The sequence below is a fragment of the Typopeltis vanoorti genome, chromosome 23 (assembly GCF_054136105.1).
Source record: "Typopeltis vanoorti isolate ZY-2024b chromosome 23, IOZ_Tvanoo_1.0, whole genome shotgun sequence".
Lineage (NCBI taxonomy): Eukaryota > Metazoa > Arthropoda > Arachnida > Uropygi > Thelyphonidae > Typopeltis > Typopeltis vanoorti.
In genome coordinates, this window is record NC_143571.1 from 64,561,783 (window position 1) to 64,587,934 (window position 26,152).

General features: G+C 34.8%; 1 protein-coding gene and 1 non-coding gene across 5 annotated transcripts in view; one reads left to right on the forward strand and one right to left on the reverse strand.

The window, feature by feature from the left end:
• Positions 1-26,152, reverse strand: part of LOC150093914 (unhealthy ribosome biogenesis protein 2 homolog) — a 393,653-nt gene that overhangs the window by 318,910 nt on the left and 48,591 nt on the right. For 3 of the 4 annotated variants that reach the window (XM_090412865.1, XM_090412866.1, XM_090412867.1), the window contains one exon: positions 3,933-4,066. In XM_090412865.1, coding sequence (XP_090268991.1) covers positions 3,933-4,066 — 134 coding nt within the window. Of the gene's footprint in view, positions 1-3,932; positions 4,067-26,152 lie in introns of those variants that run through there. The other variant, XM_090412868.1, reaches the window with a different exon arrangement.
• On the forward strand, positions 10,445-10,546 carry LOC150093915 (U6 spliceosomal RNA). The gene has a single exon (XR_016550372.1). It is a non-coding gene; the product is annotated as a U6 spliceosomal RNA (small nuclear RNA).

The window sequence follows — 26,152 nt, forward strand, 5'->3', positions numbered from 1 at the left end:
CAGTTATCCAAAAGATGGACATTTAAATATTTATTATTAGACTATGCCTTTTTAGTTTTAAACTAGCATTCCCCCCCCCCACACACACACACAAACAGAAAGAGGATACTTTGTTTCCAGCATAACTGTCTACTTCATTTGATTTCAATATTTAATAATGGTTCGCATGGTCACTATATTAGCTGTGACAATTTTTGGTGTACCAGTAGATTCACATAAAAAAAAATCAGCTAATGCCTTTTATTCCCTTATAGGGAGTAGGCGAGGCCTTTATACCCTATCTAGCTTTTGGAGACTGAGTGGGCAGTTCAATCTCCACTGATAGCCAATCAGAGGTAGCTTGCCCACGTCTATCACTAATTATAGCAACCACCGATGAAGAGGCTGGCACACAAGTGCTGCCATCTCTTGGTATTTAACCCTAACAAGATATGTTACTGTCTGAAATAATGTGGGTACTATGGTCGATTTTCTTTAGTTTACGGGATAAAAAACCCGAGTTTCCAGGAGGAAACACACGCTTGCCCGTGCCAAAGGTCGACTAACTCAGGAATCGGTCGAAGAAAGGCTTAGAAAAAGTTCCTCCAGTTGGAGACTAGACTTGAACTTAAGTCTGACTTCAAGCAAAAGCGCTACTTCCACTAAGCTACACAGGCCTCTGTAGATTCACATTAATTTTAATAATTAACCATCATGTGCAGTCTATACATTGTAAAAAAAAAAAAGTAGACTCACAGCACACATCCTCAGAACACATCACATAGTAAACTGGCAAGCTTTCTCCATGCCTCCTTAGAAGAGAATAATTTTGTAGTAGGTTGTTCAAGGAGTCTTCAAGGATGTGCCTTAATAATACAAGTGATTAAACTATTAATCTAATATTTTTTCAATTTAAAGAATTAACAGGTGTTGGGAAACGTTTGAGTTTTTTGTTTGTGTTAAATATATCCCTTAACCCTGCAGAGGTCAAGGCTGATCTCACAGATACAAACTGTTTTAATATAAATATTCTTATACATATCCAGTTATAGCTTGGAGGTCATGACTAGCTGTGCATACATATATTATGAGTGATATCCTGCACTGTTTATGCCATCAGTTTAGTTTAACATGTTATGTAAAGATTTGTGATATTTGATAGTAAATTGTATCTGAGAGGTACTGCAAACTCTGATGTCAGTATAGTATTAGTTTAGTTTTTTTTTTTTTAAATTACCATTGAAAATGGCTGGAAAACTATATCAATTGGATAATCCATCAGATGTTGAAGAGATTCAACAAATGTTACTCGAGTCCGAAAATGAGAATGATAGTGTCAAATGTGAAAGTGATATTTGATAGTAAATTGTATCTGAGAGATACCGTGAACTCCGATGTCAGTATAGTATTGGTTTAGTTGTTTTTTCTTTGTTTCTTTGTTCAATGATTTCTAGATTGTAACTGAAAATAAATAAATCATCATTATATTTGCAGTGTTTTTTTTTAAGTTTTATCGCATTTCACCACATACTAGTAATGAATGTATCTCTCGGATACACACAACCTAAGCTGCAATTTTTTCGACCTTGACCTCCGCAGGGTTAAGATGCTGTAGCCATATATAGACAGTAAAACATGTTGGAAAAACATTAATCTTTAATATTAAAAAAAAAGTCAATGAAGTCAATTAATCAAACCTGGTTAATTATTAAAGTTCATAGAAATCTACTTGTAATAAACTGTATCATCCTGACAGGGAGACAAAGAAACAGGTACATTCCTTAGAAAAGCTTAAATACAAACTCAACAAATTTGGGTGTATGCGATTGTCCCAAATTTGGGAGACCTACATCTGCAGACCTTCAGCCCAACGGCCAAGAACACCTACTTAGCCCGCTAGAGGGCACCATCAGGACTGTTAGGAGAACAATAGCTTCATCTTTTCATTCCCAGTTTTTGTGTTGTAGTGCCTACGTGCACGTAACTTTTTTGTAAGTTCCTTTAGAAAATGGCAATGTGACATTGCCGAAATATCGGAAAATATTTATTAAAGTTTAATTTAATTTATATTCCTAACTACGTTGTTCTATTCCTTAAGTGTTTTAATAATGCATAACCAACGTATAAGCCTGTCTACAAGAATCGATATGATCTCTAATACATTTCAATTTACAGAAGATCTTAAAAAAGCAACTGAAGTCAAGAACCCAATCACTCCTTGATTGTATGGAGAGACTAAAGTGCAAAAAATGGACATCCCCCCCCCCCTCCATTCGATAGCAGATGCTCTTTCCTACATATTATCTTTCTAAACGCCTATCTCTTCTAACTCTGTATTAGACATTCAAACTCCTACTTGATAAAGTCAACGCATTTTAAAGAGAAACGTTCAGACATACCAATTGCCCATCACAGATAAATTAGCTTGTTTAGACATAGTTTTGTTCTGTTGCAAACATCTCTGTGGAAGAATCAATAGATATCCTTGCAGACATATTTTCTCCTAACATCACACATCTCTTTCATCATTGCCTCAAATCCTCATTCTTTACTTGGAAAGGAAGATTTTACTACCAAAAATATGGTCTGGCAATGGGCTCACCTCCCATCACCAATTTATATATGGAAAAAATGTGAGGAAGAAGCTATAGCACAGGCCACCCTAAAACCACGTCTGGTGGGGATATGTTGATGATATCTGTATTAATTATATGGAAGCACCCAGAAAGAACTTGAATTTGTATATTTCCTGAATAACCGCCATTCAAAAATCAAATTCACATTAGAAATAGAAAGGACAATAAATCGCTATTCCTTATCAACAAAAACATCACTGGAGGAAGTTTACAGGAAACACACACACACACACACAGACAGGTATTTTACATGCAAGCTCTTTCCATTACCCTCAACAAAAATTAGGTATCATTGAAAAAACCTTAAAAAAAAAACAGAGCTTTAAATATACTCAAAAATGGTGAAATTAAAAGAAAGGAGAACTTCAAATCCTATTTAGTCAATTCTTCCAAAATGAATACTCAAAAAAGTTATTAAAGATATTTTTATTTTCTGATGAACTGTCCCATGATAACCCAGAAATTAATTACAAAGGCATGGATGGTATCCTTACTATACATTGGCAACACATCAAGAAAAACAGCCCTAGTATTAAAATCAGTCAACATCAGAATGGCCTTCAAATTATTTAACACCTTACAACATTTCCCTAAAGTCAATGTTCTATTTTACAAACATCCTAGAGTAAATATAAGATTCCTTGTTCTTGCAGAAAGGTGTATGTAGGTCAAATTGGAAGACGTTTCGAAATCTGTAAAAAAGAACATGTAAGCAATATTGAAAACAAGAGAGAAGATAAAAGCAGACTCACAGCACACATTCTAACAGAAGGTCACACGATGAATTGGCAAGCTTCCTCCATGCTTTACATAGAATAGAATAATTTTGTCAGGTTGTTAAGGAGTCTTCTGAGGTCATTTGCTCAAAGGCACACTAAACAAAAAAACAAAGACTGGGTGCATCATGACATCTGGAAGTCATTAATTAGTATATGTAACACTGGCAACCACTTCTATTCCAGCAATTTCATGCAGAGTTTACACAAACTGTGCATGATCTACCTAATGATAAACGTGATTAAATTATCAATTCAGAAACAATCCTTTCTTTCTTTTTCAATTTAAAGAAACAAGGGCTGCTGGAAAACATTTGAGTTCTTTGTTGCTTTTTGTTTGTGTTAAATATCTTCCTGAAGATGCTGTCAGCCATATAGACAGCAAAATATGTCAGAGAAATATGAATCTTTAAGAAATAAAAAAAAAGTCTATCAAACCTCATTAATTATTAAAGTTAGCTCTGACAATGCTAGAGTTATTAGACATTAAGATACAACTTTTTTAAAATTTGTTAAAAATGCTTTAATTTTTCAAACTTACTTGTGAAAAAATACATTTCCAAACTGATGCAAAAGTCTGTCAACTAGATGATTCTGACTACCTTTATCTGACTTATTTACCATGTATGAAAATAATGCTGCTGGTTTCAGTAACTGCACAAAACTACAGAATACCTGAAAATAATAATAATAGTACTGTCAGAAAGGTTACATATATAAAAGATTAAAAATGCTCATAACAAAACTTAAACAAAAATGGAATTAGTGATTATAAACATTTCATTATAACAGCATTTCTAAGAAGAATATTTCTCAGGTATAAGAATAAGATTTAGATACAACAGTTTAAATCAGCTTCAACTGAGTTACAAAAACTGTCAGCTATTGCAAGGAAAACAACAAATTGAACAAAAGGAAAGTGTAGAGTTTAGGTGTTGCGAAAATTTTTTTTAAAAGATGACCCCAAGGGAAGTGAAATATGCCTGCCGGTTATGTGTGCATGTGTCCTGTAACTCTCTCCCATGGGAAGAGCTACTCACCTTTAATAGAAATATCCTTACAAATGATGATAATCACAGACAGAATTAAAATCTAGAACATTCAACTAAAGGATTGTATGCTCTTTTAACAACAATAGGCAGTGCCTAAGACTATGCTTATGCCAAGAGAGGCAAGGCTGAAGAATCAAGTTTCTCATGGATAAAAGTCATAGATAAAACTGGAGGGGAAAAAACTTCTCCCAACATTTATCTTTAAGGAAAAATGTAGTTTTACTATTAGTGAAGTTATTAGGTTTCCCACTGAAGAATGATTTTGATATCGGTATGGCTATAGAGATAATATTTCTAAAAGTTCTGAAATGGTAAATTAAATTACTAGTAATAGGGACTGCTAAAAATCAGAAACAACCAGACTCTTTTCAAATAGTCATGTGAAAATAAACACAAGAAGTTATTTATACTGAATTTATTTTGTATGCTACACTACTTACATTACTTTATATTTTAAGGATTTGATGTTTTAAAAAGAAAAAGGACTGGATTAATGTAGTACGAGATATATACAGCGAGCCTGTGTAGCTCAGTGGAAGTGCCTAGGCCACCTGAAGAAAGAGTGCCATAAATTCAATTCTAGTTGCCAACTAGAGGAACTATTTCTGAGCCTTTTTTGTTTTTTTTTTTGACCAGTTCCTGAGTTAGTTGAACCCACACTATTTCAGACAGCAAACAGTGTTAGGATTAGGCCCACGAAATGGCAGCACTTATCAGCTGCCTCTCTTTACTGGATGTCATATATAATTACTGATAATCTTGGGCCTGCTATCTCTGCTGCCTACAGGGGAGACAATAATCTGAATCTCCAAAAGTTGCATAGGGCCAAAATGGCCTCACTTACTCCCCTATAAGGGAATAAAAACAGAGACATGTAACACCTGGTTGATTCAAAGCCTCCCCTTAATATACTACAGCCAGACACCAGTGACTGTAGAATATTAAGTGGCTTATTAACCTTTCTAAATTTTCATCTTCAGTTAATCTTTCTCATTTTCATTTTCAGTTAATAGCACAGGTTCAGATTTGGATATTATCATAAAAATAAGTTAACTTAAGAACTGAAGAGATTAAAATGAGGGACAATGTAAATTCATAATTATTATCTTTATTTACAAACAAATAATATGAGTGTAAAGTATGGCAATGTATGGATGTAAATGTGTCTGTAAAATGTTTGTTTTGCAAGTACTATGCATAAATCTGCATTGTAATTAAAACTTATGCTCTAAAGAGTCCACAAACTTAACATTCAATAAAGAACAAACAAACATTACACAAGATTTCTTATTTCTTCCCTTCAAGATCACAGGGTTTGATGAGAACAAACAAACAAACAAAGGCAATTAAATTGAAACTTATCAAGCACAGTTTCTTCCTCTCTCAATAGTGGCCATTCAAATATAATTAACTCATACTTATTTTTCTTTGTAAACAAATAAATAAATAATAATTTGTGCACAACCTTCCTTAAGTAAGATAATATTTCTTCTTTCATGTCTTCTTTAACACATCAGTTTCTTTTTCTATTTCTCTGAAACACAGATAATTTTGAAGTTTCCATTTGTTCTCTTGTTAATTTTGGGAAAGCTGCTTGTTTTCCCCTCATAATGCTCTTTTCAGCTTTTTTTTTTTTTTTTTTTTTTTTTGATTTAAGAAACGTCCTTTCCTTTCAACTATATATTTATTCTTTCACAGCTTTCAGAACATATTCTCTTCTCATCAACAGCTTTCTATTTTCTCTTTCACTATATCAATTTCCTCTTTGGAAATACAAACTTTGTGCAAGTCCAGTACTGGCTAGTGCAGCAAATAACATGGCAGTGAGATGAAAACAAAATCATTACTTAGAAATACAATTTTATTAATACAGACCAGTTTACAATAAAACTTATATTAAAACCTACCAGTTTTGACAGCAAACTGTCTGGCTTTTTCAAGGCATTTACGGAGATATTAAAACTAGTAAATGCAAATTGAAAGGAACATAAAAAACGTTGTAAACCAACTAGTAGCTATGGTTACACGTTTCACGTGACAGAGAGGACTTATTGTTCTTATTCATTATCACGCATGCGTTGTAGACGTGTAATGTGATTACTGGCTAGCTGTAGTTCAGATTGATTGAGAGAGAGGATCAAGTTTTTCCACAAACTGTTTAGAATTACACCCTGATTTCTGTTGAAGTTTCCGCCGGTTATTGCCACTATTGTGGCTTCCTTAAATAAACGATGCCTGTAGTCATCATCGAGATATGACATGGAACTGTTTTGCCAATCTATCGTGTGGTTAGATGTACAGAAATGATGTGCTAAGCTGGAAGAGATGATACTTCTGTTGTGGTTTACATCACCAACATGTTCTTTTTGTCTAATTTCTAAACTTCATGAAGTTTGTCCGATGTAGGCAAGACCACAGGAACAGGGAATGTAATATACTCCTGGATATTTGTAGAATGTAGATAAATTTTTTTAGCTGATTTTTTATTGTAAACTGGTCTGTATTAATAAAATTGTATTTCTATTATAAAACGACCAAATATGTATAATTTAAAAAATCATTACTTGTTAGCAACCCTAGTTCTTTATAGGAGTGAAAAGCTCATCATACAAAAAGCGTAATGTAATTTAAGTTAAGGGGATAATAAATCCCTCATTATTTTATTTTAAAGCCGGATATGAAACTCGGAGATCAAAATCTATCGAAATCTAAGAGTTTCATGCCAAAGAACTATCGCCGAGTCCAGGTGTAAGTGATCACCTGGGTACTACAACACTAGAGCAACTTGCTGCAAAGGTGGAGCAAGCTCCTTCACTATCCTTAATATTTTCTCATAATGTAAAACGCAGCTCCTAGGAGATGTATTACTGTTTTACATTATGAGGAGAGGTCACTACCCATACTGGTTTCAACCTTTATTGAGGTCTCATCAGCGAGTAGGTAGACCTGGAATACCAAGGTTTGAGTGAACCGAACTTACATATACCCCCACTAACAAATTGTCAGAGCGGTGTGCCCATATATTATTATTATATAATTATTACTACATTAAAGTGTAATGTTAGTTGATTTGTTGCAAGTTTTTCATTTCTGAACTATTTTAATGCTTTTCTAGAGCCTAATATCTTTATAAGCCATTGCTCTCAAAATCTGTAGTACTGTTTAAATTTAATCAGTAATCAGTCAATTTAATCAGCATTCAGAGATATCTTAATAAAACTATATTAGGGAAAAAATAAATGGGCATGTCCCCTTTCTGCAGTTAGTAGTTCATATATAACTTGACTAAAACTTATTCTTTCCTTTTTATTTATTTATTTATTCAAAATTGGCTGTCACTAAAATTTTTAAAAAAATTGTAAGATAATCTGATATCACTAAATAGTAGATACCGTACATCACAAAAAGAAAAAAAAGCTTATATAAGTCACAGAAACTACAATATGTTCCTGATAAGTTATGAGAATAATACCCTTTATTAATAGCTGTTGACAACACTTCAGTTAGCACTGTAGCAACCACAGCCAGCAAACGGTTTGCAAGCTGTGACTTTAAATGCAGGGAGACTCAGTTGTTGTCAATTATTCACATTAACTTTTTAATTTTTAACAGTATTGACTCAGAACACCACAAAACCTAAACAAATGTAATAATTTAATAAGCTACTGAAATTTTAGCAGATGTGGAAACAGCATGGGCACAAAAAACCACTTGTCACAGAGCACACAAAGATTCAAGCAATTGTGTTTTACATTAATGCCATGAGTTGGTTAAGAGTTAGATAATCCAGAAGCCTATTCTGGAGACCAAACATGGAACTTTAGCATGCCATGTTGGGCCTCCAAATAAGCAAAATGGTCTCCCACCAAATGATGAAATTCATTTACCACTCAAAGATGTACATCCACGACACAGTGGGATTCAAACCAATAACCTACTTGTTAGAAAGCAGAATGTACAATCAAATTGACTTATCAAACCAGCAAACTGAATTATAGAAGCACTTCCAAAATTATAACAGAATAAAAGAAATCATATCAATGTTATATCTTCTTAAGCATCCTGGACTGGAGTGTATAAAATTCCTTATGACTAAAACTTAGACTTTGGACAGACTGGTAAATCTGCTAATATCTGTCATAAACACAACAACCACATCTGTGATCATCCATACAGCAAATCAGGACTTGGCAGTCCACGCTTCAGATATATCTTCACAGGATTAAACACAAGAAGACAACCAGCATTGCATAGAAGTCACTATATAGGTTTCAAACTATTTTTTGGAATCAGCAAGAGATTAGGAAATTAGGATTGAAATTAGGAAACACTTCCCTAATTTCAACAAGTTTGGTCACATTAATTTGCCAGAGATCTAGGAAACAGTGATTCTTAAAGCCATATACTTCTCCATACACAAGAAGTTGGTTGGTTAACCTATAGTACGTTAGCACCGTGTATAGGAAGAGAATTCGGAAAGGATCACGTTAGATTAGGAGGCATGTGCATTGTATTCCTTGGGAAACACATAGGAGGGGGAGGCTGTTCCAGAATACAACAGCAGTAAAAATGGAGGAGAAAGAGAAACTTGTTCTATGAGTGTGGAGTTGGACTGTGAAAGAGTGTTAGATGCACAAGTTTCAATGATTTGGTAAAGAGAGAGAGAGAGGGGGGGATTATTGATGCTAGTTCTGAGGAACATTTACCATGGAAATATTTATAGAAGATGCATGGAATAGATACTAAATGCCTGTGTGAGAATGGCTGGAGCAAATTGGCAAGAGATGAGTCATTAATCAGTCCGAGTGATCTCTTCCATATTGTGTCAAGTAATTTAGGGAGCTCTTGGAGGACCCACCTCAGATGTGTGAACAGTACTCAATAGATGGGTGGATTAGTGATTTGTACAGTTAATAGCTATTCAGAAATAAAGTAATACCTTGAGCAAAAGAGGAATTCTAATTTTATGGGTGCTGAGGAGGCAGTCGTTGTAATGTGTCTATGTCAAGGTAAGAAGAGAAATCTAAGGAGTCTAAGGAGAGAAATCTCATCTTGTCTAGTGATCTGGGTGTTGTCAAAGGTAAGACTGGGAGAATATGGTTCTTTTTTGTGTGAAATAAGACAGAACTATGTTTTGCAGGTGTTGAAATTGACAAGATTATCCAGGCCCCCACCAAAAAATGGTTTGGAGATCAGAATTTAGGCTTGCAGAGAGTTGTTGATCTGTGAGTTGTGATGGTTGCTTTGGTGAAAAGTTTGTTGAGTGAGAACGAGGATGTTGTGCACTGTCATCAGTGAAACTGCATACTGGATTGGTGGTCAACTGAAGCAGGTCATTGATGTACAGAAGTAAAGAAGAAAAAGTCAAGAAGAAGACAGAAGTAAATACTGTTTTTGGCATGATGCAAGTTTCCTGCTTTAGAAATCAATTTTTGATGCATTGATGATTTTTTTGCAGCTGTTTCAGGCATTGACGTAAGCAATGAGAAAAGACAGAGTTCTTGATGATAGTCAGTTATAGTACACTTGGTTCTTCATCTGTATAGCCTTGGTGCATTTTCTGGAGAACGAAGTCTTACCATAGGGGATGGGAACTTAGTGTAGAAATGGAGAATATATGCTGCCATTTGTTTGTTTTCAATTACAATCTAACTTGTTTTTAGAACATTCTATATCAACTAAACAATATAAATGTGTTTTACCACAGTTATAAGAAGTGTACTGAAGATACTGATTAGAAATCCAGCAAATATCAGTAAATTAAATAAATAATTTTTGCCTAGCATGTTGTTAATACTGTGAAGTGCTGTTATGAATGCAGGTGTAAAGGGTAAACAATGGTTACAATGCATACAGTGCAGAAGACCCAGTTAGAATTCTGAATTCCAGGTGATTGAACTAGAACTATCATAGTACTTATCTGTGAAAAGATAAATAAAACCTGAAATTCAGAATTACAAATGAATTTCCTTACTGAGTGATCCAGGTAAGATGTATGTGAGCATACTTCGGTAGTACATACTAAAATCAGATGATACAGAGGAGATCAGCATGAACCCAGTGCAAGGATAACATGCAAAATCGTTTAGTGTTCCATTTATTTTTGCACCTCCACAGCACAATTAAAAGAACAGTGGAATTGAGCCATTAAGCTGGAAAAGATCTGCATATGATTCTTATTATTATGAGAGATATCTCTATATGGACTTTTTCAATTGAAGGTGAGTTAGCCAATCTCATATCGAGATAGCAAGATTTTTCCCCCACAAAGTCAGATTTTTTTATCCTGCATGCAGGGAAATCAGTTTTGAGAACAAATGCAATTTAAAGACAAAAAATACTGTTGATGGCAGTTGTGATGGGAAGAAGATGGCATTAACTGTAGTATTAGTGTTGTTGTTGTGTTGTAATTGGAGAATTAAGTACTAGGGAAAATGACGAAATGTATGTAGTGGAATAGAGCAGAGAGAAAGACTTCTTGGGATGAGTTCTTGGACTGCTTGGAAGTGTCACATCATAATAATAATACTTGAGAAGAAGACAAGAAAAGCCACAAAAGAGCAAGCTGGGTTAAGTCCAAACAGAGCTTCAGGATCAGATTTTTACTGTAAAACTGTCGAAATATTATGGAAATATAATAAGCAATTCTAAGTTTCAGAGATCTGGAAAAGTATATAAGAAGATACCAAGAAAAAACTATTCAAAATGCTTATATGTATAAAGAACATTACATAGGTAGGACAGCTGTTAAAATCCAAGAAGGTATTGGAAGATGGTTTAATGTAACATTTCAGATATAAGACAATGGAGCATGCTATTTCCACTTTATTCATCATCTACGCTGGTTTCATAAATTAAGGAAACAAACAAAAAATCATGATACCTCAAAATCTGTATTATTAATTTTCATGCAAATTGGTGAAAAGAATATATGACATGTGAAAGAAACACCCACAAAAATGATAACAAATTACATTATAAAAAATTATAACAAATATTATGGCTTTTTCAGTAACAAATGGAAAAAACCATCAAAAGCCTGAAATGTGGAAAGGCAGCTGGAGTGGATGACATTCAACCAGAAATGCTCAAGTATGGAGGTATAAAATTCTTGCAGTGGTTGCACTGCATAGTTCAGAAGGCCTGGACAGAGAGAAGAATTCCAGATGATTGGAGCAGAGCTTTCATAGTACCCATATATATAAAAAAAGGGAAATAAAACTGAATGTGAGAATTACAGGGATATTTCCTTACTGAATGTTCCTGGTAAAATTTATGCATGTATACTTGAGAAACGGTTGAAAAGGATGGTGGAAGGGAAGCTTGGTGAAGAACAAACTAGATTCAGGATAAATAGAGGCTGTCAGGATCAGATTTTCACTTTATGACAAATAGATGAGAAATCATGGGAATATAACAAAGATCTGTATTTAAGTTTTGTAGATCTGGAAAAGGCATATGACAAGGTGCCAAGAGAAAAAGCTATTCAAAACGCTTCAGTTATATGGTTTCAATGAGACATTATATCAAGCAATATGTAGTCTTTATTTGAGTTATAAGTCAGCAGTTAGAAATGAAGTGCAGGAAGATGATGTCATGTTAAATCTGGTGTCAGACAAGGATGTACATTATCTGCTCTGTTATTCATTATCTACATGGATCAAGTTATAAAGGAGAGTGGTATTAAATTTGATATCAAAATTGGAGATGTTAATCTCAGCTGTTTGCTTAATGTGGATGATGTATACTTTTAAATAAATCCGATACAAGTCTGCAAGATTCTCTGACTAAATTGAATAACTATTGTAATAGATCTGGTATGAAGGTCAGCATTAAAAATATCAACTATATTGTGAATGGAGAGTCTATAGAACAATTAAAACATTTCAGCTACTTAGGCACAATGTTTAGTAAAGATGGTAAATTAAATATGGAAACAGGTAACAAATCAGCAAAGCAGGTATGGTAGGGAAGTCAACTGAATAAATTTATAAGGAATAAGAAAGAAATTAGTCAAAACACTAAATTAGCTGTATATAAGACAGTATTCAAACCAATTTTAACTTATGGATCTGAGAGCTGGGTTAGAAATAAAACACCTCACCAAAGACTAGAGACCACAGATATGATAGTCCTGCGAAAGATTAGGGGGCATGGACAGATGGCATCAGTGGCAATATATTAAAAATGAGGATATTAGGAACGAACTTGACATTGTTAGCATCCAGGAATGTGTTAGCAGAGCTAATCTCAGGTGGTATGGTAATTTAAATAGAATGGGGGAGGAAAGATTAGCAAAACAAGTGTTCTCTGCCAGGAAAAAGACTGAGAGGAAGACCAAGATATAGGTGGATTGATACAATAAAAAGTGCCTTAGAAGAGAGAAATATAAAATCTGATTGTTGGAGTCTTGACAGGTAATAGATCGATTTGGAGGAAAATTGTAGATAGGAATTTAGTAATGATGTAAGTTTTTCATGTAGTACTATCATATCCTGTACATTCCTTGAAGGTACACATCAGGAATTTGATGATGACAAATGGGTACATGAAGACAATGGTCAAAAACAAGAGGTCAAAATTCTCATGTCAAAGTGTCTGAATAAGGAATGTGGTCACCCCTCACAGCAATGCAATACTCACAACAATGTTTCATACTGATTATAATGGTGTCCAGAAATTCAGTTAATAATAACAACCTCTGCACCTGCAACGGTCTCCTAAGTCCCTCAAGTTTTTGAAGGGGAAAGAGTCTTATCGTCATTAAAACTAATGAAGGTAAGAGCAACAACATCTGCCTAGAGCATCTCAGAGATGCTCAACTGGATTACGGTCAGGAGACCTGGCTAGTCAGTCCCTATGTACGATAATCTCTTCTTGAACACATTAGTAGATAAGCTTCACTGAATGAGGACATGAATTACTGCCTTGTAAGATGAACGTCTTCCCTATCGAACCCGCACAGATGAACATAGTGGTTCAGGACCTCATCTCTACAAGTCGCAGCATTTATGGTTTCACTAGGAAGCAAGCACATACCGATTGGTGCTACCTTCACCATAAGTATCGTCTACACAGATATTGTCTAAAATTAGTCCTGATTTATTCTATAAAACAATATTAAGCATGCTCTGAGCTGGAGAGAGAGAGAGAAGGTAGTGTGATGGTATATAACCTCTTTATACTGATCCTGAAAATGCAATCTAAGCATTTTTAGGAGTCTCCATGGCTCAGTCCATTTTGAAGAATTCCTATGGATGGAAAGATCTGGATTCAAATTTCATCTAAGACATGAAAAACCTTTATCAGGATTTTTCAATTGAAGGTGAGTTAGTTGGTCTCATACAGAGGTATCAGAATTTTTTTCTCTTAAAAATTGTTTTTTTTTTTTGTCCCGCAGAAGAGGCAAACCAGCCAAGAGAACACATGCAATTTGCATACAAAGTATACTTGCAGACATGTTATCCTGGAATTATGGTTACAAAATTCAAGGATAGTTGGAATGTCATGGATCTATTAGAACCAATGATGATGATGATAAATGTTTTTTGATTGTTTTCTCAGTTGCCCACACATCATACATCATAACTGACTCTGTATAATATTTGTATACACAACAATTACATCTCTTGTGCTATATTTTAATGAAGTGACTGAATAATAAGCAATAGACACTATTGTGCCTAACAAAACCTCAGCTGGTAACATTCAATAACTGCTGTCCACCTTTAATGTCCAAATGACAAGTTTTGCCATTCTTTCTGTCAAGAACAGCTAATGTGCATCCATTAGATCAGATATCTCACGACAGAGAATGACAAACCTTGAATTCCTTCCCTCTACCACCCACCCACCCCATACACACACACAATGTCCCATCTGATCTGTTTGGATTCAAAATTCAACATGAAAGCACCCATGAGATTCACGTGGTTGCTTTGACATTTCTAGGGCATTTGATAGGTTTGGCAGTTAAATTTGCCCACCACACCACCATCTTATGACCTGACTTCTGCCTCTTCTCAGATTTCTGCATGAGTGCTAGAATATCAGTGGCTGTGTACTTTCACTCCTGTCTAGCTCTTATAAATACAAGACCTCTATTACTAACTTCAAATCATATCCATATTTTTGCTAATAACCGTATACTCCCTTCCTCCTCTTCATTTGACAAACCTTGCAGTGCACAATCATTCATAGCTTCAAGATCATCCATAATCAATGCCTAAATAAACTGTGATCTCCTTACCAATCTTCAGTGGAGTAAGGATAACCCTGTGAACTTCAATGCTACCAAAATACAGTCCTCAATCACCCTCCACTACTGTCCCCAGCATCACACTTTCCTGAAATCATGCTACTCCACCTAGGAGTGTAACATTAATTAAGAATAACTTATTAAACATATGAAAATATTTAGCTTGAAACTGTGAAAAAAAGTTCTTTAAAACATCAAAGGCACGATGTTTATAGTCTCATAAAGAAACAAAATAAACATAATAATAATATGTATCTTGAAAATAGTGCTGTTCTTCCAATGACTGAGAAAGAGTTAATTGCTAGAAAAAAAGTTAACAAAAACAAGTTTCTAGCAAATATTCTGTTTGGTTTGAGAATTCAAAAACACAATACCGGTGACCTAAATATTCTTTCATATAGTCAGAGAACGAAATTAATAGTTATTCATTATTCATAATGAGCCTTCCTCATACAATGAAGACTCATTAAAACCATCAAAGCAATTGTCAAGATAAATGAAGAGTCGTTGTGAGGAATTAGAAGACAAATCAAATGTTCCTAAAGCTGAGTACATCAGATATGCTATAATGCTAGAGAAAAAGTTTCAGCCAAAGGTATTTTAATCTCACTGCTGGAAACACCAAAAATTTCAAAACATCCATGATAGTGAACAGAATTTCTCTCACAAATGACAATGCAACATCCATGAACTGGAATTTCTATTTGCTGAATACAGACACACATATTTTTAACATAACCTATCCAGAATACCTATATACAGCATAACTTAACCTACCCAGCCTGTCAAGGCAATGGACATTAAAGGAGACTACTGTACCTTACAGGGAAGAAAGAACAGCTTTGCTTATGTTTACAATCACTGGCTGTTACAAATCTACAACTCTGTTGTGAGTAATGCTGTGGGAAATACTACAGAAAATTTATTATAGTATTCTCTTAAATATTAAAATTAGAAACTAAAACATATGGTTACTGAGGTTGTAGTAATGCTTTTATTCTCAAGCCTAAGGGAGGTATGATAGCCTGATAGGTATCATACAAATTTTCCCACTGTTAACAAAAAAATACTGGTATGAGGGATGGTCAGCAGGAAATTTATTTTGGTTGTATACAATAGCTACAAATGTCAAAGTGACAACAAAGTTAGTTCATTTGCTTCAACATAAAGATTATATATATATATATATATATATATATAGGAGGATGGTCTGAAAAGTTCTCATCCTAACAATGAAAAAACGAATTTATAATTTATTTTTCAACATAATCTCCCTTAAGACTAATACATTTATTGCAGCAATGCTCCAGCACCATTATCCAGTCCCTGTAGTTGTTCTCAGTAAGATTTGCAAAATACCCCTCTGCGGTTCAATCACCTCTTGATTCGAAAAAAAGCTGACCAGCGAGGAAGAGTTTTAGTTTTGCGAAGAGATAGAAGTCAGAGGGAGCCAAATCTGGGGAATAGGGTAGATGATCCAACAATTCATAGTACAGATCCCTTAATTTTCCCATTGCCAAAACACCTTTGTAGGCAGGTGCATTGTTCTGATGAAAGATGATTTTTTTCCTTCTGCAAACCAGGTCTTTTCTCGTGAATTTATTTGTCTAGTCTTGTTAAAAGATCAGAATAATATTTCTCAGTTATTGTTTTATCCTTTTCAAGATAATTAATAAATAAAATGCCTTTAGCATCCCAAAACACCAATGCCACAACCTTTCCTGCTGATGGAACCGACTTTGTCTTCTTTGGTGCTCAACAACCGGCTTCTGTCCACTGTTTTGACTGCTGTTTGGATTCTGGTGTGTAATAGTGAATCCAAGTCTCATCCATAGTAATAAATCGATGCACAAAATCTTTTTTTATTCTTGTTAAAATGCTCCAAGCACTGTTCAGAGATTTTCATGCATGTGCGTTTTTGATCTGCTGTGAGCAAGTGCACCACCCATATTGCGCAAAGATTTTTCATTTGCAATTCTTCATGCAAAATAGATCCTACATGTTCGTTTGAAGTGCCTATAGTCTCAGCAATTTCACACACTTTCATGCAAAATATATCCTACATGTTCTTTTGAAATGCCTATTTCACGCACTTTGACTCACCGGTCATCCAATACCATATCATGCACTTGATCAATAATTTCTGGAGTTGTTACACTTTTTGGACATCCTTCACGTGGATTATCTTCAAGGCTGGTACGGCCACGTTTAAACTCAACAGCCCATTTCTTAATTGTCAAAAACGAAGGAGAAGAGCGCCCATAAACTATTATGAACTTCGAATGAATTTCTTTTGGTGTTAAAATTTACAAATAATTGTAAATTATTCGCAAATTTACAAATGATTTACAATTATTTACAAATCATTTTTATCTGCACAATACTCAATTTTATCCATTTCAAAGGATACAGACAACACTTTTGATTCAGACAGCTCTATAAAACAAACTACTTGATAGAATGACTTGCAATTTCACATGGATGTTTATGACAGATGTACCAACTTAGAAAAAGAAAAAAAACTTGTCGATAGTGTTGCCATCTATGGTTGAGGCCGAGAACTTTTCAGACCACCCTCGAGCGTGTGTGTGTGTGTGTGTGTGTGTGTGTGTGTGTGTATACACAAACAAGTAAAAATGTCAGATTTTTGTCAAATATGAGGTCAAGAACAAATCTTGTTTCTCTTGCAACCAGGATTTTCATTAATCTTAACTCTGGATCAAAATCCATCTGAATTCAACCATTTACAAGGGTCCAGTTTGATAGATAGTCAGCAGCTTGCTGCAGTTCTCTCTTTGACACTCATGTTGCAAGAGTGAAAAAAGATGGTAAGGTTATCCACATATTACAACTGAAACAAGTTGTTCTGTTATTGAGTTAACCATGACAGCAAATAGTGTGACTCCCTTCTCTTGAGGAAAAAAAGGGTTGGGAGAGATCAGACTTACACGATTCAGTTAATATAAAGTTTTTAATAAAAAGATAGAGGTTTTCTCTGTTTGTTTGCTTTGTCAGGTCTGATCAATATACCAAACCTCCAAGCTGTTTCACTCATATGGTTTTTCCATGGGGAAGCATCTCTAATGGATGCTCCCAATCAGATTAAATGATGATGTAAAATAATGGTTTCAGAAGTCAGATTGTTTCTTGAAAAAAAAAAGTAGTTGCTAACCATGACAGTTAAAGAAGAATGGTCTTTCCAAGATTTTGCAATTAGTCAGATCAACTAGATGGTAATTTCTTGGTATTTTTGGAAACTTACCTGGCCAAAAATAATTGCCTTTTGCCATGATTCCAAAATTCATTCTCACAGAAAATTCTGTTGAATAATTAGAATAGCTGATCCTTGGATGATGTAACAGATGTTTACCAATCTCATAATGAATGTCTTCTGATCCTATGACAGATTGTTGGCACTAAAGTAAAGCAGCTTTGGGTTCTTCAATAGCTTGTCATAATCTTGCAAATTGTAAAAATGAACAGAACTTGAAGTTTTTCTGCTTTGCATTTTTCAGATCAGAAATTCTCTGTAAGAGGATGTTGACAATGTTTAGGCAACCTCCCCACCTTCACTCCAAGTGTACCTGCAATTGTTTTGGGGTGAACAATCACACATCCATTATGTTTCAGGATCAAAGTGGGGGTAAGTGAAATATCTGACCCATTGCAGTCAGCTTGATGTATTTTTGATTATGATACATGGAATACATGGTTGTATACATAAGAAAGCGGATATCATAGGAAAATAATCACTCCCACAGATGTCATCTTCTAATTCTGATCTAAACAGAAAGAAGGATAATGAATAAACTATTAGGTTGATAGAAGTGAATATTCAGGTAGGCATGTGAAAGGTGTTACTTCCAGTGCTTTAGGAGGGACAGGTAATTTTTGTTGAGTATGTGCACAACAACTCTTCCTCTGATGCTAGCATGCACTACCCCCAACAGAGTACTTTAGACATTTTAATCCATCAAATGCACTACTCCATTAAGAGTACTGAAGCAACAAATGTAACAAAGTTATCAAGATCATCCTGGAAAATATATGTACTAAATGATAGGTAGATAAATGCAGCATAAATAAGAGATCCTACTGAGAAGGAAATAGCAACTACCTCTGTCAGTATTAAGTGACATGAAAGCAATTGCTATATTTCAGATATTTGAAGCAGCACAAAAAAAGTCTGGAATATAGAGCTTAATAGGGCAACTGAGATATCCTGTTTTAAATGATGTTGGAAGTTAAGAAGTTTTAAAGGTACAATGATTTCCTGATGAGTACCAGGATACCAATACCACATATATTGTTACTGCTGTCACCATCACAGCAAATCTCTTTTTCAGAAACACTGAGGAGGTTCTACTCTGATTTTGTTCCTCAAGAAAAGTTCAGAATTTTGTGTGTGGGTGGGGGGGAGGGGAATAATGCTTTTGGCATTTCCCCTAGTGACTGCATGAAAGAATTGCTGTAATAGTTTCTGGGAAATTGTTGTAGGGGTGTCTCCTGAACAGAGTTTCTTGACTGATTTTAGGGATCTGCCAGCCCTCTAGATAAAGAAGGATGACATTTTTCCAACTAGTAGATGTTCACCAGTCAGAGAAAATATGTATTTTTAGATATAGCTGATTTTTTTTTTACCCTATACTGAATTGGAGTTTGTTGAGGCCTCTTGATCAACTTGAGGAAGAAAGATTCATTGTCATAAGAAAGGAGAATTCAGCTTCCCATCCACACAGATGGGAAACCATGACTTGACAAGCAATGACTGCAGTCAAAAGTGGAATGCCTTGAGCTCTGTCCAAGACCATCAACAAGACTAATTACAACAGTGTAGCCCTCCTGCATGCCCACTAACAGAATAATCATATCCAGGCCATTTAGGACTACTCACCTTGGGCAGGGACAAAAGTAGTGTGAAACTACCAGGATCCTCATTTCCAGATGTTTAAGAGTCATACCACATAGCAAACAAGATGGCAGGGCACTGGTTTCCAGTGATAATGTCTGGAAAATAGGACAGTAAAAGAAACTCAGGTAAAGCAGAACAAAGAATATGAGAATTAAATAATAGAAAAAGATGAAAAATGAAAAGGGCTAGTACATCATTAGCAGGTATATCACTACCACTGATAGGTGTCCCACACGGAGGGGAGAAGAACGAATGTAGATGGAAAGAAAATGAACAGGAACAGCAAGTTTGGTAAATCAGCAGTATAACTGTAAATGGATGTTGGACAGCCATTTCTTGTGTTGCTGTAGGTTTAGCAGAAATGAGGTTTAGCATAATGGATGGCAGTTCTGCTGAACAGCATCTGTGGAAATATCTGTAGAAGAGAAAATGTGAAAACAGACCATCTGTAACACAGTGACTAAAGAGAGTTTGTGAGAGGGATTGGCAATAATCCAAACTGCCCTTTTTTGAATGGCATCAATAATTTTTACACAGGTTTTAGGTGCACTACCTCAAATATTACATCAGTAATCCAAAGTTAGGTAGATATAAGATTTCTACAGAGTATGTAGCTGGACAGATACAAAGTAGCATCTGGAGTGAAAAAGCAGTTTCTTGGAAGGCAAGGATGGAAAATAGTGATGTGTTTGCCAGGGAAGGTGAGGAGTAAGAATCAGATTTGGTTTTGACTCTTAAGCTGAGCATTATCAAAAAGTAAGGGAAGAATTAATGTCATTTTTTTCAGGAGAAAAAACAAAATGTGTTCTGGAATCTTTGAAGAAAGGTGTTGGAGCTCAATTTTAGGTATGTAGGATATCTGCTATTTGGCGATATCAGATTATCTTGCATTATTTTTTGGGGGTGGGGGGTGGCTGATTCTGATTAAATAAAAGGAAAGGATAACTTTTGGTATGTAAACATTCTCTAAATGTATAGCAAAAAAATTCATTATTTCTTGTAACTAGAAATGTTTATATAAGAAATTTTTGTATACTTACGGTCCACCAAAAACATTTGATTGTGATATTTATTTGTAAAAAGGATTCACCTCTAATTTAGTTTTTTTATTACGATAACATAAATTTGAAAGAAGAAACTATTGAACTTTCCAATGATGTCTTCATGCCACTGATGAACCGAGGTCTTGTTTACAAGCAACTTCATCTCGCCACCACGTTGCTTACCATATCAGGCAGTAGTGTGTTTTTGCGAAGATTGTACTTCCAAAGAGGAAGTTGAATTAGTGAGTGAGTGAGAGAGAATAATAGAACAGCTATGGTATTGATTTTAATCATACAACGACAATATCCAAAAAAAAAAAACTGATGAACCGAGGTCTTGTTTACAAGCAACTTCATCTCACCACCACGTTGCTTACCATATCAGGCAGGAGTGTGTTTTTGTAAAGATTGTACTTCCGAAGAGGAAGTTGAATTAGTGAGTGAGTGAGTGAGAGAGAATAATAGAACAGCTATGGTACTGATTTTAATCATACAATGACAATATCCAAACCAAAGTTGGAAGTTTAGAGGAGAAATAGAGTTTAAAAGAATTCTTAAGCCAAAAATGTGGAAAAGAGCATTATGAGCGAAACAAAGTTACCTCAAAATTAACGGATGGATTTTTTTTTATATGAAGATAAGTTGTGGCATAGATTAAAGTGATATATAGTTTCTTCTGAAGCAATAGACAATTCCTTTTGAAATAGTATGTATAGCAAACATATTCTAGTTATGTGCCGTAAACCCAATAGATGAATTCTTTCTGTGTTTAAGGATAAGGAAGAAGTTTCTACAAGGAAAAATTATTATTATTAAGAGACCTCCACAGAGTCAGAGAATCATAGAGAGAGGCCATATACTACACACACACACACACCAGCTATCATACTTATTCTTGAATTCATTCACAATGCTTGCACTCACAACATCCAAAGACAATCCATTCCAACCACGCACCACCCTCTGAGAGAAAAATCTAGCCCTCACACCCTTCTTGGTGGCCTTCATTCTCAGCTTCCAAGGATGCCCTCTCGTCCTTTCCCAACCTTCCATAAATTGAAAAATTCCATCAATTGAAATCCTGTATGACCCTTTCAGAAGTTTGTAAGTCTCAATCATATCACCCCTCTTTCTCCTGTTTGCTAGTGTCTGCAGTCTACAAATTCTCAATCTGTCTTCATAATCAGTATTCCACAATCCTGATATCATTTTTAAAACTCTTTTTTGTACTCTCTCCAATATATCAGAATCACAATGGAAACCAGGAGACCAGACCTACACACAATAGTCCAAGTGAGGTCCTAACAAGGCCTTGTAAATAGGCAAAATAACATCCTTATCCTTACATGTGAACATTCATTTCAGCATTGAAAGAAAACTTTAAAATTATCTTCATATTTCAAGGAAATAGGAAAGGAACTGATATTGTGCAGAATATATGAAAGAAGAAATATGTTCTCTCTTAAGAAAAGCTGTGCACAAATTATTTTCTTTTTTTAGAAGAAACACAGGTATGAGCTAAGTAATCATATTTTAATGGCCATTAGTGAGAGCAGAAAAGACTGTGTCATATAAGTATGAAGTTTGTGTATTCTCATCAAATCCTGTGATCTTGAAGAGAAGACAAGGAATTTTGATTGTTGTTTATGTTCTTTAACTCAGTTGTTAAATGTGAGGGCCTTTTTCTCTTTAAAAGATAAGTTTATTTATAACAAATTTGTATATAGCACTTGCAAAACAAACATTTTACACACAATTGTAAGGCAATATCATAAATTTACACTAATATTAATTATTTCTAAATAAAGATAGTATTTATGAATTTGCTTTCTCTTTTATTATGATGATAATATCCTAGATTGAAATCAACTTGAGTGATATTAACCACTCAAGTCAACTCTGGTATATAATGACCACCAGGGAAAAGACAGAACACACAGGGCACTTATTGCAGATGATATTTTTGTTGTATGAGTTGGATAAGTGTCAAGTGATATCATAAGCAAAAATCAGTATAGGGTTTGAGGTTAGTAAGAGAAGGCCATTTATGTATAGAAAGAAGAGAGTGCATAAGATAACAGGGTCTGAGTCTATCCCAGGAAAATTTGAAGGGAGGAAAAACACCCTCTAGTATATCATGTAGTGAATGACCCAAGAGAAAATTGGCAATCTAATTATAAATGGGAAAAAAGCAGACGATAAGATAGCAGTTTGCAGAGAAACCTTAGATACCAAATCTAATCAAATGCTTTGGATCTGCAACGGTATAGGTTTCTCCAAACTCTTTTGTGGCATGTGTTCAGAGGTGAGTGATGCAGGTGAGATCAGCTGTTGATTTTGATTTGAAGAATCCATATAGGTGGATACAATCATTTTTACATTGTGGTATGTACCAATTTGAAAAGCACCAGATCGACACAATAGGAGTGACTGAAACAAAAAAAGACAAAAACAAGTGAGATCTTTCTATGCAATAAATACAAAATGTTATATTCAGGCAATGACAATCGAAGAAAAGAAGGAGTAGCTATAATATTCAATACTAAATATGAGACTAATTGTCTTCAATGGCAGGCAATATCGAGTACAGCAATGTGGACAAATGTCAGAATGGGGAACTGGACAATGAGACTTATTTGTGCCAATGGTCCCACAGAAAGTTTTACTAAGGTAGAAGTGAAGAAATTTTTTGAGGCTTTAGAGAAAGAAACTGTCACAATGAAAAAGGAAAAGTAGATCCTGGTTTGGGATCTAAATAGCAGGGTAGGAAATAACTGTCAGACATACAAAAATATTTTCAAAAAATTTGGAGAAAAGAGCAAAGCTAATAATAATGGCAAATACATCTTGGATTTCTGCTCAGGACATGGACTGGTTATTACATAAAAATGCTCCAACATAAAAATGTGAACAAATTCACATGGAGAGAAAAGGCAAGGAATAAGAAAAGTCTCGCTGACTATGTTATTGCTGATAGTGATGTTTTCTCACCGGCATGGGACAGAGTGTATAGAGGATCTGAAATTGAACGTGATCACCATTTAATATGAGCAGGATAAAGTTGAATATCATATTGAAAAGAAGAACATATAAGCAAGTTTTAAAGCAAATAAAAGTTGAGCAGCTTTTAGATGTGAACTATAGACTAAAATGCACAAGCATGATTCAAGAAAAAATAAGAGTTTAAGAACAGGAACCAAACTTTTGAGATTCAGTGGCAAGCCCTTAAGAAAACATTGATTGATTGTGGTGAGGTTGCAGACAACCTCACCAAATGCCTCTCTGGCTGAGGAGAGGTTGTCTGCAAGGACTGCAGACAACCTCACCACAGAGTTTTGAAAAATCAAAACTCTGTGGTAGACACAGGAAGTTAAAGAAGCAGTGAAGGAAAAGAAGAAAGCATATTGAAAATTCCTGGCAAATAAGTCAGCTTGTGCTCTTAGAGAATACATACAGAGACAAATGTAAGAAAGCTAAACACTATGTAAAACTAGCTAAACAAAAGTCATGGGAAGACTTTGGTAAGAACATAGAAAAGAAATATCAAGAAGGTGGCAAAATATTCTGGAGGTTGTTGAAGAAGCTCAGAAATGGAGGAAAGAGTGTTGTAAAAGGAATTAGAGATGATAAAGGTGACATGAGAACTGGAGAAAAATATATCCTTGATGTATGGAGTAATTACTTCAAAAAATTGCTAAATGAAACAAGCAGTGACAGCACAGTGGTAAAAAAATACTCATCAGGCATGCAATCAGGAATACATATCCATACTTGAAGAAGAAAAAACAATCAAAAGCCTGAAATGTGAAAAGGAAGCAGGAGCAGATGATATTCGACCAGAAATACTAAAGTATGCAGGTATAAAAGTCTTACAGTGGCTACACTGCATAGTTCAGAATGCCTGGAGAGGGACAAATTCCAGATGTTTGGATTAGAGCTCTCATAGTATCCATATATAAAAAGGGAAATAAAACTGAATGAGAATTACAGAGGTATTTCTCTACTGAGTGTTCTTGGTAAGATTTATGGAGGTATATATACTTGAGAACAGTTGAGAAGGATTGTGGAATGGAAGTTGGTGAAGAACAAGCAGGATTCAGGCCAAATAGAGGTTGTCAGGATCAGATTTTCACTTTAAGACAGATAGTTGAGAAATCATGGGAATATAACAAAGATCTGTTTTAAGTTTTCTAGATCTGGAAAAGGCACATGAAAAGGTGCCAAGAGAAAAGTTATTAAAAATTGAGTAATGCTTGATATAATGGGGCATTATATCAAGCATTACTTATTCTTTATTTGGGTTGTAAGGTAGCAGTTAGAATTGAAGGTAGAATACGAAGACGGCTTGATGTTAAATCTAGTGTCACAGACGATATACATTATCCCATCTGTTATTCATTATCTATATGGATCACATTATGAAGGAAAGCAGTATTAACCACATTACCGGCCAGGACGTATACATACATCCAAGTTTCCATGGATGCAAAATGCATATTAAAATTGTAATACCATTGATACTACATTGAAATATATGATGGATACGAAGCATATGAGGATGCGTATTTGACGCATAATGGCCAGTAAGGTGATTAAATCTGATATCAAAATTTCAGATGTTAATCTCAGCTCTTTACCCTATGCAGATGATGTTGCACTTTTAAATAAATCCAGTATAACTCTGCAAGATTCCCTGACTAAATTAAATAATTGTTGTAATAGATTTGGCATGAAGGACAGAAATAACAAGACAAAGACATTGAAAATAACAAGTGCATTGTGAATGAAGAACCTATGGAAGAAGTAAAACATTTCAGCTACTTAAGCACGATTTTTAGTGAAGATGGTAAATTAAATATGGAAATAGACAACAGAATCAACAAAGCTGGTATGGTAGGAAGTCAAATGAATAAATTTATATGGAATAAGAGAGAAATTTGTCAAAACACTAAATTAGTTGTATATCAAGCCAATTTTAACTTATGGCTCTGAGAGCTGGGTTAGAAATAAAACACTTGACCAAAGACTAGAGATCACAAATATGAGAGTGCTGAGAAAGATTAGGGATGTGAACAGATGACACCAATGGCAATATCATATTAAAAACAAGGATATTAGGAAAGAATATGACATTGTTAGCAGAATTAATCTCAGGTGGTATAGTCACTTAAACAGAATAGGAGAGAAAAGATTAGCAAAACAACCTGACAGGGAACAAGTGTTCTCTGTCAGGTTGGCAGGAAAAAAGACTCAGGGGAAGACCAAGATATAGGTGGATTGATACAGTAAAAATTACCTTAGAAGACAGAAATAGAAGATCTGATAATGTTGGAGTGTTGACTGAGAACAGATTGATTTGGAGGAAAATTGTTGAGAGGAAATTAGTAACGATGTAAGTTCTTCATGTAGTACTATCATAATATCCTGTACACTCCTTGAGGGTACATGTCAGGAATTTGATGAACATGCAGCAAGTGAAACATTCTTTAACTGTAA